Here is a 17,692-nt window from a genome sequence, read left to right on the forward strand (position 1 = left end):
TTGTGTATGTCTGTGTCTGTGGGGAGGGGGCATCCAAATGTGCTTACCAGAAGCCAACAGAGCACATCAGGTGTCTTCTATAACTTACTCCCTTGAGACACTGTTTCCCCTGAACCAGAAGCATACCTTTTGTGATAATCCAGAGAATTCCTAAGGTCTGCCTATCTCTGCCCCTAATGCTGGGCTTCCAGGCAGTCTGTATGCTGGCTTTCTATGTAGGTGCTAGGGATTCAAAGTCAGCCTCATGCCCTCTTACCCACTGGCCATCTCTCCATTTCTTCTGCTTCCTCAGATTTTATTACAATAATTAGAGACATATTATTCACCTAATACTACTTACATTAAATGTTAGCAATACACAAGAAGTCATATTTTGTGTACATTCAATGATATGTCATTTCCTGTTTTGCATTTGTTGTTGGATTAAGAGACAAATTAGGGGCTGGTAATGAAGTTCAGTAGGTTGAGTGCTTGCCTAGCATTAGGACTCTGTAATTGTAGCATTTGGGAAGAGGAGGCAGGAGGACCAAGAGTTTAAGGTCCTCCTGTACTGACTTCAGGGTTGTGCTAGGCTGAAGGGGGCTGGGGTGGAGAGAACATGGGCCTGCATGAGTAAATTGTTTTTGTTTTTGTTTTTTTAATTTATTTTGGTTTTTCGAGACAGGGTTTCTCTGTGTAGCCTTGGCTGTCCTGGACTCACTTTGTAGACCAGGCTGGCCTCGAACTCACAGCAATCTACCTGCCTCTGCCTCCCGAGTGCTGGGATTAAAGGCATGTGCCACCACCACCCAGCCATTTATAAATACTTAAATGTGCACACCATTTCCCCAAGCTGAGGGAGATTGAGGTTTTTTGGGTTTTTTTTTTTTTTTTTTTTTTTTTGGTTTTTTTTTAAACAGGGTTTCTTTGTGTAGCCTTGACTGTCCTGGATTCACTTTGTAGACCAGGATAGCCTCAAACTTAAAGCAATCTGCCTGCCTCTGCCTCCCCGAGTGCTGGGATTAAAGGAGTGCACCACCACTACCCAGCAAATATTTTATTCTTAATGTTATGCATGTCACATGTGTGGTGGTCCCCAGAGACCAGAAAAGGGTGTGGGATCCCTTGAAGCTGGAGTCACAGGTGGTTATGAACTACTGGACATGAATGCTGGGAACTGAAATTGACCTCTCTCTCCAGCCCCCTCCATTTTTTGTGTGGTTTATTTTTAATTTGTGTGCCTATCTGTATGCTGTATGCATGTAGTGCCATGGACACCACAAGAGGGTGTCAGATCCTTGAGACTGGAACTGATAGTTATGAGCCCTTGGTATAGGTGCTGGGAACTGAACTCTCGTCTTCTGCAAGAACAGGAAATATTCTTAATTGCCATCTCCCCAATCCCTACTTCATTATTTGTTTTGTTGTTTTGCTTTTTGGGTTTTGTTTTGTTTTTGTTTTTTTTTTTGAGACAGGGTCTATGTAGTTCTAGAGTTCACTGTACAGAACAGGCTGACCTTGAACTCACAGAGATCCACTGCCTCTGTCTCCCAAGTGCTGGGATTAAAGGCATATGTCACTAAGCTAAACTTTTTTTTTAATCTTTCTTTTTGTTTTTTGTTTGTTTGTTTTTTAAGACAGGGCCTTGGCTGTCCTGAGTGCTGGGAGTAAAGACATGCACCACCACACCCAGCTTATCTTTCTTAAAAGCAATGTCAGTATGAAGTTCTTCAAGGACTCACTGTATCTCATTCTCTGTTGACATATTTTCAGAAGGTACTTAAGTATATTTTTCTCATGAGCTAAACAGGAGACTTAAAACCAAATTATAGTGAGGAAAAACTTGTCAAAAGAACTATATTTGCTCCTCAGTTACCACGGAGAAAACAGCCCTCTTCTTGACTCACTTGCAGAAAAGCTGGGAACTGACCCTTTCTAAAGGGCTGTGGTTCAGAGAGATCAAATCTAGGAGGGATGGGACTAAGAACACAAAAATAACAAAAACAAAAAGCAGCATGGGAGTGTGTGATGTTAAAAAAGCTCCTGTAGCCAAGCTGTTGTGATGCACACACACCTTCAGTCCCAGCAAGCTGTTGTGGTGCACACACACCTTCAGTTCCAGCAAGCTGTTGTGATGCACACACACCTTCAGTTCCAGCAAGCTGTTGTGGTGCACACACACCTTTAGTCCCAGCAAGCTGTTGTGATGCACACACACCTTCAGTCCCAGCAAGCTGTTGTGGTGCACACACACCTTCAGTCCCAGCAAGCTGTTGTGATGCACACACACCTTCAGTCCCAGCAAGCTGTTGTGATGCACACACACCTTCAGTCCCAGCAAGCTGTTGTGGTGCACACACACCTTTAGTCCCAGCAAGCTGTTGTGGTGCACACACACCTTTAGTCCCAGCAAGCTGTTGTGGTGCACACACACCTTTAGTCCCAGCGTTTGGAAGGCAAAGGCAGGTAGATCTCTGCGTTTAAGGCCTAGCCTGGTCTACAGAGCAAGTTCTAAAACAGCCAGGGCTACACAGAGAAACCCTGTTTAAAAAAAAGAAAGAAAAAAATATCAGCTTCAAACTGGCTTTTATGACCATGTTTGAAACAGGATGTCACTAATGTACTGCCAACACTAGCAAAGTAAAAATTAGAAAAGGAATATAAAATTAATCAAGTTGTACAGCTCAAAAAACAAAACCTGTAACCCCACAGGAGGCTGGGGCCAGGGGATTTCTAGAGTGAGCGGCCACCCTGAGCTACAGAGTAAAGTAAACCCTACTTCTGCCAGCATACCTAATGGAATATGGTTAGTATGTGTTGAGTTTACTTACACACCTTTAATCCCAGCACTCAGGGAGGCAGAGGCAGGCAGTTAGCGGTGTGTTCCAGGCCAGCCTGGTCTACAAAGTAAGCCCAGGACTTACTAAAAAGAGAAACCCTGACTCAGGAGCCAGGGAGGGGAGTTTACTTACACAGTAGAAATTCATTGATTTTGTTTTTTAAAAGTGTTTCTGAAGCCGGGCGTGGTGGCGCACGCCTTTAATCCCAGCAGGTGGATCGCTGTGAGTTCGAGGCCAGCCTGGTCTACAAAGTGAGTCCAGGATGGCCAAGGCTACACAGAGAAACCATGTCTCGAAAAACCAAAAAAAAAAAAAAAAAAAAAAAAAAAAAAAAGCGTTTCTGAGACCCTGAAGAGATGGATCAGCGGTTAAGAGCAGAGACTGCCTTTCCGGAGGCTCCAAGTTCAGTTGCCAGCATCCCAAACAGGTTGTCCATGACCACCCGTAACTCCCATCTTCAGGGATCTGACACCACCTTCTGTCTCCGAGGGCACTCACGTACACACATACACAGATACAGACACACATAAATGAAATCTTTATAAAAATAACTATTTTACACCTAAAGCAAACTTAGAGCATTTACAGCAGTAGCTCCTAGTATCACACTTAACTTTTAGGAGATTTGTTTCTGTTTGTTTTTCAAGACAGAGTTTCTCTGTGTAGCCTCAGCTGTCCTGGACTCCCTTTGTAGACCAGGCTGGCCTTGAATTTACAGAGATCTACCTGCTTCTGCCTCCCGAGTGCTGGGATTAAAGGCAGATTAAGTATTTTTTAAAAGCATCTTTCATTATAAAGCTTTATTCCTGCTGTCTGAGCACTGGCCACAGTTTTGAGCATGCCAACAGTGCTTCAGATAGCAAAGACAGGAGCTGGGCATGGTGGAACATGGCTTTGATCTCAGCACTTGGGAGGTAGAAGCAGAAGGAGCTCTGTGAGTTTGAAGCCAGCCAAAGCTATGATAGTGAGATGTAAAGCAAAGACTTACAGGTTGGAAATATAGCTCAGTGACTAAGAGCACTCACTGGCTGCTCCTATAGAGGGCTCAGGGCTGATGCCGGGGTCCGACCATCATCTGTAAGGTCAGCTCTAGGGGACTCAATGCCTCTGGCCTCTAGGGCTGCATGCATGTGGTTCATGGAGACATAGAGGCAACCACCACCAAAAATAATAGAATAAAACGAAGAATTAAAAAAAGGTTAAAAGCCGGGCGTGGTGGCGCACGCCTTTAATCCCAGCACTCGGGAGGCAGAGGCAGGCGGATCGCTGTGAGTTCGAGGCCAGCCTGGTCTACAAAGCAAGTCCATGATGGCCAAGGCTACACAGAGAAACCCTGTCTCGAAAAACCAAAAAAAAAAAAAAAAAAAAAAAAAAAGGTTAGGCTTAAGGGAAGCGAAACCCAATTAGTGCTGTTGACACTACACACATCTGACTTCAAAATCAAGTGATGTCACCATGTCTGGCCTTCATCATAGTTCTGGTTTTCTTTTTAATAATTTGTTTTCATTTTATGTGCATTAGTGTTTTGACCTCATGTATGTCTGTGAGCATCAGATCTTGGAGTTACAGTTGTGAGATGCCATGGGGGTGCTGGGAACTGAACCCAGGTCCTCAGGAAGAGCAGCCAGTGCTCTTAACCGCCGAGCCATCTCTCCAGCCCATAGTTCTGGTTCTTGAGTTCAGAGTGTGATACATTGAGGACAGGTGTAACAAAACCTACATGAGGAGTATTACATAAAATTCTAAGTTACTGAGGTTCATTTCTAGAACCATCTATTTCTGAAGGTACTAGTGAAAAAAATTTAGATTATGTGTATTAATGCTTTGCCTGCATGTATGCATGTGCACATCTTGTGCCCACATAGGTCAGAGGAGGCTGTCAGGTCCCCTGGAACGGACATAATGGGTGGTGGGGAGCTTCCATGTGGGTCTTCTGCAAGAACAACAAGTGCTCTTAACCGCTGAGCCAGCTCTAGTCCTGAAATAAAATTTAATAAGTAATAAATACAGCTTAGAGATTATTAAGCTTCAAGGCTGTCCCTTCACCAAGACCATGACATTGCTGTAAAAACTATGACCAAGAATGCTGCGCACCAAAACATCATATAATGCAAAGCCCGGGGTACAACTGCAGACCCTGCTGTCGCCGGACTGTGAAACGAGGGCCTTCATCCACGAGGCTCAGCGCAGCATGCCAGCAGCCACCCCTCATTCGTTCCTTCATCATTACTCACGTAAGAGTGGGATGAGCAGAAATCCTGGCTGAAGAGAGTTGTCAGGAGGTGAGGGAAGCTTGGCGTTCACTACCAGAGGTGATGGAAGTGGACGCCAGTCCTAGAGGCACCGTCCCTCTGCTCAGTACCTCTACAATGCCTCCCATGGGATCTTTAACTCTCCTACAAACTCCACAACTACCACACACATCTTTGAACAGAAGTCTGAAATGGTCCTTTGGCCCTGGCCACACAGAAACAGCTGCTGGAGCCTTTTAAACTGCTTCCAAGTTACTTCTCCCAAACTGTCCAGAAGCTTCTGTGTTATTACCAAATGATTTGGGGCTTGGGAGACTAAGGGTCAAATCTGGAGGCCTGCACGTGCTAAGCAAGCGCTCTACCACCGATCTATACCCCCAGGGCTATCTATTTACTTTTATGTCCTACTTACTGAGGAAGAGAAGGTGTAATCTGTCCTAAACTTTAACGTTGTTTGCTTTCTTTCGGTATTTTGAGAAAGGATCTCATGTAGCCCAAACTAGGCTCAGATGTGCTAGTAGCCAAGGCTGGCCTTGAACTCCTAGTCCTCTTGCCTCTACCTATAGGTTCTGGTATTGCAGGTGTTAGCAGACACATCTGGCTACACTTTAATGACCTTCCAGCCAGGCATGGTGATGCATCATCCTTAAGGCAGGGGAAGGTAAATCTCTGAGTTTGAGGCCAGCTTGGTCTACAGAGGGAATTCCAGGACAGCCAGGGCTACACACAGAGAAACTCTGTATCAGAAACAACAGTAACAACAAAAAAACTTAAGGATTTTCTGAGCACATACTGTAGCATACTTTTATTTACGTATTTGAGAATTTGAGACAGGGTCTCACTATGCATCCTTCTATACCCTGGAAGTCAGTATGCAGACCAGCCTGGCCTTGAACTCATGGAGATTTGCCTGCTCCTGCCTCCGGAGTGCTGGGAATAAAGTGTGCATCACCACACCCAGCACAATATTTTACTTGGAAACAAAAATCAGCATTAGAGTAGTTTGTAGCACATATTTGAAGAAATCATCCTCAAACAGCCACTCATTCTTTTTATTTATATTTTTTCTTTTTTGGGTGGGGTCTTGCTATGCAGCCCAGGCTAGCCTTCTGCCTCAGCTTCTGAAGCTTTGGGATTTCAGAACTATGCCCCAGGCTGGGCTTACCACGCCCTCTCCTGGAGCCTAGTATTACTGGACGGTTCAGAGTGAGTGTTCCTTTTGTCTCTGGTGCCTGGAGAACCCAGCTGGAGATCACTCCACCTCAAGGCTCTGCTTCTACTGTAATGCCCCTGTCTAGAAAGCTCATATCAGTATGTATAGTTTTGCTTTTTAACAGATCGTCTGTACCACATCCAAAGCACTCTTGTGGTCACAGCATGTGTCAGGAATCCTGGCCACTCAAGTTCCTTAACAGTTCTGCTCAAATTCTGAGGACTTTCTTACTTCCTTCCAGATTAGTGAGGTTGCGCTGTTTTACCTGAAACGCTTAAGTCTAACTTCTGAATTAGAATTCCATCGGCATGCGTGTTCTCATCACAGTGAATTACTTCTCTTCTTTCCTGTTATACTAAAATATATGCATCTTTTAAGGATTAAGGATAATTTCTTTCTTTTTTTTTTAAGACAGGGTTTCTCTGTGTATCCTTGGCTGTCCTGGACTCACTAACTATATAGACCAGGCTGGCCTTGAACTCAGAGATCTCCTGCCTCTGCCTCCCTGAGTGCTGGGATTAAAGGTGTGCACAACCATGCCCAGCTATAATTTCATTTCTTTAGACCTCTGAGGTCACTGATGTCTTGTTTTTGAATGAGGCTCTCACTATATAATCCAGGCTTCAATTTGCAATTCTGTCGCCTCAGCCTCCAAAGAGCCAAAATTACAAGCATATGTCAACATGCCTGGCTCCATAAGCTTTAACTGCAGCCGTAATGGCTCAGAAGCACTTTTACAGAAAGAACAGTATTTCTGTTCTCTTTTTGCGGGGGAGGAGGGTTCAAGACAGGGTTTCTCTGTGTAGCCCTAGGTGTCTTGGAACTCCAAGATCCACCTGCCTCTGCCTCCTGAGTGCTGGGACTAAAGGCATGCACCACGACGCCTGGCTCTGCTCTTGTTCTTTTAAGTTGGAGTCTCTGTTACTTAAGCTGCTCCTGGGTTGCTGGGCACAAACAATCCTCCTACCGTTGAAGTAACGAAGTTACAGGGACTTATGCCAGCAGTTGACGGCATGACGTACATCTTTCACTGTTTAGATGTGAGAGGTCCATCCCAGAGCCTTCTGCAGGCTAAGCAATCACTGACCACCCTTGCTCCATTTTCTGATCAAAGCCAACAAAACAAGCTTTGAAAAATCTCATTATGTCAATTGGCTTTAGTGGCAGAGGCCTGTATCCCTAGCATTTGCGGGGCAGAGGAAGGAGAACTGATGCAAGTCTGGGGCCAGACTGTTCTACGTAAACAAGTTCCAGGCCAGCCACAGGTATATATAATAGTGATAATAAAATAAGACAAAATAAGTTATCAGTTAACTCTGCTGGAAAACAAAAGGGCTGCTGAACACTGGTTAGGCCAGACCCAAAGAGCAATGGACAGGTAGAGGTGGGGAAAGTGTGGGATAGGACACTGTAAGGCTATAGATAGCCCTATCTTAAAACACCCACAGGGGAGAGTGGTGGGAGGAATGCTGTAAGTGGGGCAGGAGGACATGTCACAGTTTATGGCTGTCAGCATAGAACATCTGAGAACAATGACCCACAAGGGAGCTGGGTCCCAGGCTCCTTGGGAGAAGTGGCTCCTCCAACCTGAAGCAGCTGGAGCAGGCGGCGGCAGCCAGCTGATGAAAGCTAACTGCTACCTATAAACTCAAACTCAAGAGAACCAACGCTTCTTGGGTTTGTAAACTTGCACTCATAAATACCATCCTCAAAACGGAGCTCAGTGCATTCTCCAGTCTTTTCGCCAGTGACAGTCTTCCCTTTGGACCAGCAGGGTTAAACAGGAATGTTCCACATGGCGGCAGGGGCACTGCGGCAGAGCTGTTGAGGCAGCTGTGCACCTCAGGAGTGGAGGAGGAGCTTACTGAGGATCGCATCATAGTAAGGACAGAACACCATCTTGTTATAGTTGACCAGGCGCACAAATTTCACAGCAACTTCTTCCAGCTCTTTCTGAATGGGACCCAATCCCCCAGGCATTGTAGGTAAGAGCTTCTGATGGCCAGAGGCAAGGTATGTCTCCAAGAAGGCAAAAATTCGGGACTCTGCGGTGGAAGGGAAGAGTGCTGGGATTAAAGGTCGGCCCACTACACCTGGCCATTTTCTTGAAGAGTAATTGATGTGGGATGCCCCATCACACTGTGAGTGGTGCCACCCTAGGGGGTGATCTTGGGTTCTATAAGCCACTGAGTGAGCCACGGAGAGCAAGCCAGTAAGCAGCACTCCCCCACAGCCTCAACTTCAGCTCCTGCCTCCAGGTCCCGGCCTCGAACTCCTATCCTCACTTCCCTCGCCAATGGAGTGTGACTTGACAGTTCTAAGATGAGATAAACCCCCTTCCTCCCTGAAAGCTGCTTTTGCTTACGGTGTTTTATCACAGCGATAAAAAGTAACTAAGACATCCTCTGAGACATTGTCCCCCAGACGTACCCATGATCCTGCGAATGGGGTCCTCAGGACTGGCCAGGGCCTGAATCTGGCCCTTGAGCACAGTCTCCTTATTGATGGAGAACGGGGAGGAGCCACACAGGGAGAGGCAGCTGTGCACCTCCAGGCACACCTTCTCCCCAACGGAAGTCAGGGCATCCTCCAGCTGGAAGGAACTAGAACAGAGGAGAGAAAACAGCAAGGAAAACAAAGGCCTCATGAAATCAAAGTATTCATGTATCCTGTGTCACTGGCCCTGTCGTGACAAGCGTGAAAGCACTGAGTTCCTGGGGACTTGTGGCTTTCTTCTCTGTTCCCTCACCTCCCAGGCTGTACAGCCCCTTTTTGTTTTTTTGTTTTTGTTTTTTTCCCAAGACAGGGTTTTTCTGTGTAGTCCTGGCTGTTCTGGACTTGCTTTGTAGAGCAGGCTGGCCTTGAACACATAGCGATCCGCCTGCCTCTGCCTCCTGAAGTGCTGGGATTAAAGGCGTGTGCCACCATGCGCAGCCCTATGAAGCCTTTTAAAATCATACCAAGGTGGGTGGTTGTTTGCTTGTTGACAGGGTCTCATGTAACCCAGGCTGTCTAGAACTTACTAGGATTAGAGTTGTAAGCTACCAACCAGGTTGGGGATGAGGGCTCCGTGCATGGTAGGCACATGCATGGTAGGCACATGCATGGTAGGCACATGCATGGTAGGCACAGGCATGGTAGGCACAGGCATGGTAGGCACAGGCATGGTAGGCACATGCATGGTAGGCACATGCATGGTAGGCACATGCATGGTAGGCACAGGCATGGTAGGCACAGGCATGGTAGGCACAGGCATGGTAGGCACAGGCATGGTAGGCACAGGCATGGTAGGCACAGGCATGGTAGGCACAGGCATGGTAGGCACAGGCATGGTAGGCACAGGCATGGTAGGCACAGGCATGGTAGGCACAGGCATGGTAGGCACATGCATGGTAGGCACAGGCATGGTAGGCACAGGCATGGTAGGCACAGGCATGGTAGGCACAGGCATGGTAGGCACAGGCATGGTAGGCACAGGCATGGTAGGCACAGGCATGGTAGGCACATGCATAGTAGGCACATGCATGGTAGGCACATGCATGGTAGGCACAGGCATGGTAGGCACAGGCATGGTAGGCACATGCATGGTAGGCACAGGCATGGTAGGCACATGCATGGTAGGCACATGCATGGTAGGCACATGCATGGTAGGCACAGGCATGGTAGGCACAGGCATGGTAGACACATGCATGGTAGGCACAGGCATGGTAGGCACAGGCATGGTAGGCACATGCATGGTAGACACATGCATGGTAGGCACAGGCATGGTAGACACAGGCATGGTAGGCACAGGCATGGTAGGCACAGGCATGGTAGGCACAGGCATGGTAGGCACAGGCATGGTAGGCACAGGCATGGTAGACACAGGCATGGTAGGCACAGGCATGGTAGGCACAGGCATGGTAGGCACATGCATGGTAGACACATGCATGGTAGGCACAGGCATGGTAGACACAGGCATGGTAGGCACAGGCATGGTAGGCACAGGCATGGTAGGCACAGGCATGGTAGGCACAGGCATGGTAGGCACATGCATGGTAGACACATGCATGGTAGGCACAGGCATGGTAGGCACAGGCATGGTAGACCCGCACTCTGCCAACAGCTACTCCCCGAGCCTCAAAGCACAGTTCCCGCTCATGCCTATGTGGCGAGATAAGCTTGGACTATCATCAGACGCCTCCATGGAAACACAGAGAACCCTGGAACGTGGTAGCTGTGCGACAGGTTTTCAGCAGATACTCTTTTGTATCTTGATTTCTTTTTACCATGCTGGAGATCAAGCCCCAAACCTCATGCACGGTAAGAGCTTTGCCAGTGAGGTATAGCCCAGCCCTCTGACGCTGCTTCTGTTTGATTTGGTTTTAAGTCAGGATCTCAGGCAGCCAAGGTTAGCCATGAATTTCTGGCCCTCCCATTTTACCTTTCAGGCACTGGGATCCCAGCTTATACTAGCTATTTTTAGAAGAAAAAGAAAATCCAAAAAAGAAAACAAATGTCCTTGACTCCTTGAGAGTACCTGCAGGACAGCCTCTTGCTGGCGAGACCCCTATGAGAATATTTTCCTTTCAGCTCTTTTAGACACAGCTACTCTTTAGTGGTTATGCACCTCATATAACTGTAAAGTGACAACAGTCTTCTGGGTCTAGAGCCTCTGTACTCTAGGACTTCTGAGGGGAGCAAGTTCCAGGCTGATGCAGTGCTGTGTAGCCTCCGAGCTCCCAAGTAAGTCTGGATAGGCAGGAAATGGAGGTGACAACCAAAGGCTGAGCCTGGGCAATAATGCCAGGGTAGGCCTCAGGTCATTCGTGTCCTCAGCTGAGTCACCTGCGGTCACAGTGTGTAACTGTGCTCCACAGGCACTGACCACACACACTGTTCAAGTCCAGCCCTGCCTTTCGTACGGGTGATGTAATGGTCTGAACAACAAAGGTCATCTGCTTATGGAATGGCATTGGGAGGTGTGGCCTTGTTGGAGTAGGTGTGGCCTTGTAGGAAGTGTGTCACTTGGGGTGAGTTTGGGGGTTTCAAATGTCCAAGCCAGGCCCACTGGGTCTCTCTTTTCCTCCTGCCTGTTTATCCAGATATAGAACTCGTGGCTCCTCCAGCACCATGTCTGCCTTGATGCTGCCATACTTCCCAATAAAGGGCTAAACCTCTGAACTGTAAGTCAGCCCTAATGAAATGTTTTCCTTTCTAAGAGTTGCCATGGTCATGGTGTCTTCACAGCAATAGAAACCCTAACTGAGACAGATGAGAAGGTCAGGGGCTGAGTTCCCTCCTAGACTCTCTGCACTGGGCCTTGTCAGATACAGTATGGCTTACTGGAACTATTCAAATCCACCCTGTGTGCTATGAATCATGGGAGGCATGGACTCGCTATGTTGAGGGAGCAGCTGCTAGAGACTTTACAGTGTGATAAAATGACACATTCATGATGAGATGCTATGAGGGATGGGCAAAGGGCAGGAAGCTAATGTTGTGGGTGTGCCCCTGAGGCGTAAGGTTTGTTTCTTCTATGATCTTAATCTCCCAAGAGCCACAGCTGAAGCAACTGGCTGTCCTGGGGGACAAAGGCTATGTTCCACTGGTTGCGGTTTTACTGCTCGATGGTAGTGAAAGTACTTAAGTGGGTAAAAACCCAAGGGGTGTTTCTTAGTAAATACGATTAGGTTAGAGGGGCTGGAGAGATGGCTCAGAGGTTAAGAGCACTGCCTGCCCTTCTAAAGGTCCTGAGTTCAGTTCCCAGCAACCACATGGTGGGTCATAACCATCTATGGTGAGATCTGGTGCTATCTTCTGGTGTGCAGACATACACGCAAGCAAAACACTGTATATATAATAAATAAGTCTTTTTTAAAAAAAGATTAGGTTAGAGGGGCTGGAGAGCTGGCTCAGAGGTTAAGAGCACTGCCTGTTCTTCCAAAGGTCCTGAGTGCAATTCCCAGCAACCACATAGTGGCTCACAACCATCTATAATGAGATCTGGTGCCCTCTTCTGTCCTGCAGGAGCTATATTCAGGTAGAACACTGTATATGTAGTACATAAATAAAATTACAAAAACAAAAAAAGATCAGGTTAGAAAACAGAGGTTAAACTTAGAGTAAGTTCCATCTTGGGAAGTGTTCACTTCAGTTCTACGTGTGTGTTAGAATGTACCAGTCACAGGAAAAACCAAATTGCTCAGTGTGGGCTCTGAGCACAGACATTTGAGAACCACAATCCTAGAGCCTCGCTAAGCCCACAGTTCCCTGTAAACTTGAACATGACAGCCATGAATAAACTGCACAGTCTTTCCTAAGTGCCTAGTAGCCTTACACTGGGAAACTCCCACAACACACTGCAATTCCATCCACTGCAGGGCCCTAACCACTTACGGCAGGTGCATGTCTGTCAACAGAATCTTCACCATCATCTTGAGTTTCTCAGCAAAGTCAGCCTGGTCAGAAAGTCCAGGGGCGGCGGCACTGAATGTGACCAGCAGCACAGCTCCCAGGACAGCCAGCTGCTCCAGCTGCAGCTGAAGCTCTTGGAAACGAGACTGGTCCATCAAAAGGGTCTGCAAGGAACACGACACGCTGCTGAGCAGAGATCTAAGCTGGCCAGCTGGGGGCAGTGGGCCATACCTCCGCCTGTTCTGTGGTGCCCTTTCAGACCTGGAAGAGCACCATGCTTTAGCTGAGGCGGGCCTGGAGATACCACAGTCACCAGAGTGTCCTTAGGCAAGTTTCCTTTACTTTCTGAGGATATACAAAAAGGGGGTTCTTTTCGTATCGCTGCTTGAAAGATGAAGAAACCCGACCCGCAGGGGACTGACTGAGAGCCACTGCTCTATCAGTAAATGGCAGCGGGACCCAAAGGGTCAGAAGATGGAGCAAGGGTGGCCAGTGCTTTCCTGGTATCCAGGACTGACTGTCCCAGATCTGAAAGGAACACATCCAAGTCCTGTAATGCTATCTTTGTCTCCCTCAAACCAGGAAGTCACTTGTGCTGGCAGGGGGGAGGAGTTCCTTGAAGCTGGGCCTACAATTACTCATTCTAATACACAGAACACAAGGGAGACTCAGGAACTGGGCAAGCTGGGCACCCCTCCACCCACCCACAAGGCTGAGTCAGAAGAATCGCTGTCTCTAAGGTCAGCCTGAGATACAGAGTCTGACTCTGACTCACAACAACAACAACAACAACAACAACCTCACGTAAGTAAATAGAGAAAACAGTAAAAAAAAAAAAAAAAAAAAATGACAAACCCGGAAGAGCTGATAACCGCACAAAGCCACTGAAAGTGGATGCCTCTCGTGTTAAAGAACCCAGTCCTTCCCTACCAGAAATGCAGAGGCGGGCAGGGAAAAACAGCAGGAGGGTTAAAAAGATGTTGATTCAAGCCAGCAAGGTGGTGCACACCTGTCCAGCACTGAAGGAGGTGGAGGCAGGCGGATCTCTGTGAGTTGGAGGCTAGCCTGGTGTTCGAAGCGAGTCCAGGACAGCCAAGGCTACACAGAGAAACCCTGCCTCAAACAAACATTTTAAAAATGGGGTGAGAGCCCAAATTTCTTTGGCAGTAAAACCCTCCCTGAATACTGAGGTCCCCCCTCAGTAACAAGTTTCACTGTAATGGGCCTCGCAACAGCCTCAATTTATCTCGCTCCTAATGTCACCATGCTGTCACTTAACTCTGGCAGGAGTTGACTTCAGCATGCAAATCTACACGCTGAATGCCAAGAAGAGATGTGCAGTCCCAGTGAAAACCGCTCTCTTCCAGACTGCCAGGTTTTAAGAGAAATGTCAGGTCAAGAACTTCCCCCTAGCAGCTCTCAAGCCACTACCCAAAGTCACATTTTCCGATAAGCCAACATCACCTACGCAAAGGCACCTTTAGTACCAACAGGGAACTCAGGCACAAAGGGAAGCTTACAGCTTTTGAAAGAAAAAAAAAAAAAAAAAAAATAAGGAACACGAGAAAGGCATGTACAGAAGCCACAGGGCCTAAAGCCGGAAGTAGGAGTGAATGCGACAGAGGAAACCACAGGCCAGGTTAGTTATTGCCAGGAAAGTGGGGAATCCCTCAGAGATCCACCTGCCTGACTCCCAGAGTGCTGGGATTACAGGCGTGCGCCACCGTGCCCAGCTCCTAAACCATGATTTTCTACACTGAAAAATTTATAAAGAATTATAATTTCAAATGAAAAGACATTTTTGATATGTGATTTATATCAAAATAACACGGTTCTTCCAAAAAAGCTGAGCAGTGTTGAGGAAAAGTATGACTGGCTGAAGTGCCCGGAAGCAGCTACCTCGGGGAAGGGTCTCCGGAAGTGGTCCCACTTCAGAAGCTTCAGGTAGGCGTAGTTCTGGACAGAAGCAGGGGTCAGCACCGGGGCATCCCCAGAGCCGGCAGCCCCTCCCCCAGGCGGCAGGGCATGTCTGTGCGGCTGAGTCAGAAGGTCATTTGAGGCCTCCTCCAGCCACTGGGTGACAAAGTCCAGGGAATCTGTGGAAAACAGGACTGCACGCATTACCCTGCCACTTTCAGGGACACTTCTTGGATTTTCATTAAGGAAGAACGTTTCCTCCAGTGAAATTCAGGATGGAGAATAAGCTCTGGGACCCGTGGAACTGAATCCAAATCATCATATTGCTCACCGATAACTCCGTGACCTCAGACAAGTCTATCTGAAGAGAAGACTCCTGTTACAAAGAAAGGCCTGGCACCTGCCTCACAGTGCCTAGCCAGGCCTTGCCCCTTCCTTCCTACTCTCTTCTCTAGCAGTGACCACCACATTCGACAAGGCTGGAAGCCCAGGTGACTACAGCTGAGGGATGGTAAAACTTCTAGCCCACAGACCAATAGGGCGAGACACCAGCTGGAGTCCCCTGTGCAGCTCAGCATTTACACTGAGGGCTTACGCAGTCAGGATTACACACAGCCTAGTCTGGTGTGTAAGTCACTGCAGTTGGAACACTGTCTGTCAGTGGGGCCCTGGCGGGGACAGGGGTGGGGACTTTCAGGGCCTTTATGCTCCCTCTGCTTTCCTAAGTGGTGCAGCAGGTAGCCTATCAGAACACAAGTGTCCTCCACGTTGAGTAAAAAAGAGTGGCAGCTCTGCTGGAGGCCGCCTTCAAACCAAGACAGCAGCTGGGGTTACAGCAGCTGTCAGCTCCTCCCTGGCGTTCTCTGAACCAAGTTCTTGATTTGGTCCTGGCGGCTAAGCCACATGGCCTCACCCTGCCTTTAGCCTTCTAGAGACAGCCTTTCTCTGTGGCATCCTCTGACGACCAGGGACTCTAGGATGGCTCCAATACAGCAGTGAGTCTTCTGCTGCAGCTGAGCTTCTGGGGCCATACTCTACCACACTCCCTGGCCTCTAAGACCATGTCCCCGGGTGCCGCCTGGGGCGCCACAGCACGGGAGAGACTGAAGGGCTCATCAGCCAGTCTTCTCCCACCTCTACTCCACTCTGCCCACTCCTTCCAGGCCCCAAGCATCCACCTGAGGCTACACAAATTAACTTTTCGGAGCCACTGAATTAACCAGCCTGGTCAGGCAACAAGATCTAGTCAGAGACTTCCATTTTCACCTCATCAGCAAAACTGCTGCTATGTGAAATTCAGCACACACTGCATCTGTAAGCATGGCTAAAACAACCATTCTAGATGCTTCAGTCAGTTGTTTACCTGCAGTCACGTGGGGCTTGTAAAAATGCCATTTTCTTCCCAGCACTGGGAAGGCAAAGGCAGGAAGACTGTCATAGTTTAAGGCCAGCATGGGCTTCAGAGCAAGACCTGGACTCAAAAACAAAACCAAAACTGGGTGTGGCAGTGCATGCCTTTAATCCTGGTACCAGAAAGGCAGTGTTGTTGCAGGCTAGCCAGGGTTACATATATTTTGAGACCCAGTCTCAGAAAAAAACAAATGAAACCAACCAAGCAACACTTGTAATGAAGAGTAAAAACTGACTTATTGTGAAAACCGATTCCTGCATAGAGCAAAGACCTGTGACAGTGGCATTCCCTGCTGTTCCATAAACAGAAGAAAAGTTAATTAGAAGAGATTTGTCATCAAGGACAAAGATCATGACTCAAAATAAAATTTAGCTGAAACTGACGTTTTCCTTGGAGAAAAATAAAAATTTAATCTAGTAATTTTCATTCTTTTCATTTTTACTCTCGTGTCCTACCCACATCGCTCTTGCTTGTCGGTTGAGTTTATTTACTGTCATTTTGGTTTTGAGGCCTAACAGCATCCCATGCTTTTCCTTTTTAAAATTACACTACCCTCACACATTCTCGTTGTGGGTTAGAAGCAGTTGTTCGCTTTTATGTTAACGCATTACAGTAACTAAAATACATCACAAATGCCAACAATGAAAAGGTATTACACAGCTTACTTACTTGGCTGCTTCTCCAATACTTCTTGAAACTTCTTCCTCTCATATTCGACTGATTGCTGCATGAGATGTGGCCTAATGCTAGTGATAGCAAAGTTGGCCATGTCTACTTTCATTAGGTCCAACACAGAAAATATTGCTCTAAAAACAAGAGAAAAATAATTTAGAAGCAGGCAGTCATTTAAATGAAAGAGATACGCATTTCATCTTAGAAAGGGCAGCAAAAGCAATCTGGAAAATCATGAGGAAAATAAATTTGGGGGACTGTAGAGATGGCTCTTCCTGCTCTTCCAGAGGACCTGTGCTAGCCACTTTTATGTCAACTTGACATAGCTAGAGTCATCAGCGGAAGCCTCAGTTGAGAAAATGCCTCCATGAGACTGAGCTGTAGGCAAGCCTGTAGGACATTTTCTAAATTAGTGACTGATAGGGGGAGCCTAGATCATTGTGGGTGATGCCATCCCTGGACTGATGGTCCTGTGTTAGTTTTATTTGTTTGTTTGTTTGTTTGGTTGGTTTTTTTCAAGACAGAGTTTCTCTGTGTAGCCTTGGCTGTCCTGGACTCACTCTGTAGAGCAGGCTGGTCTTGAACTCACAACGATCTGCCTGCCTCTGCCTCCTGAGTACTGGGATTAAAGGGGCCCTTGGTTTTATAAGAAAGCAGGCTTTGGGGCTAGAGAGATGGCTCAGAGTTTAAGAGCACTGACTGCTCTTCCTGAGGTCCTGAATTCAATTCCCAGCAACCACATGGTAGCTCACAACCATCTATAATGAGATCTGGTGCCCTCTTCTGGCATGCAGGCGTACATGCAGGCAAAACATTGTATACATAATATTCTTTTTTTTTTTTTTAAAGAAAAAGCAGGCTTTTAAAAAAGTAGGATAAGGGGCTGGAGAGCTGGCTTAGAGGTTCAGAGCACTGTTTGCTCTTCCAGAGGTCTTGAGTTCAACTCCCAGCAACCACATGGTGGTTTACAACCATCTATAATATGATCTGATGTCCTCTTCTGGCATGGAGG

The 17,692-nt window shown here is 47.3% G+C and overlaps 1 protein-coding gene across 2 annotated transcripts in view; it reads right to left on the reverse strand.

The window, feature by feature from the left end:
• Positions 1-7,662: 7,662 nt before the first annotated feature.
• Positions 7,663-17,692, reverse strand: part of Tcp11l1 (t-complex 11 like 1) — a 29,544-nt gene continuing 19,514 nt past the window's right edge. For both annotated transcript variants that reach the window (XM_051144273.1, XM_051144274.1), the window contains exons 5-9: positions 16,678-16,814; positions 14,580-14,776; positions 12,663-12,844; positions 8,715-8,887; positions 7,663-8,329 (exon numbers count right to left, since the gene is read on the reverse strand). In XM_051144273.1, the coding sequence (XP_051000230.1) occupies positions 8,127-8,329; positions 8,715-8,887; positions 12,663-12,844; positions 14,580-14,776; positions 16,678-16,814 (892 nt within the window). In that variant the 3' untranslated portion in view covers positions 7,663-8,126. The remainder of the gene's footprint in view (positions 8,330-8,714; positions 8,888-12,662; positions 12,845-14,579; positions 14,777-16,677; positions 16,815-17,692) is intronic.

The sequence above is a fragment of the Acomys russatus genome, chromosome 4, assembly GCF_903995435.1.
Source record: "Acomys russatus chromosome 4, mAcoRus1.1, whole genome shotgun sequence".
NCBI classification, from domain to species: Eukaryota; Metazoa; Chordata; class Mammalia; order Rodentia; family Muridae; genus Acomys; species Acomys russatus.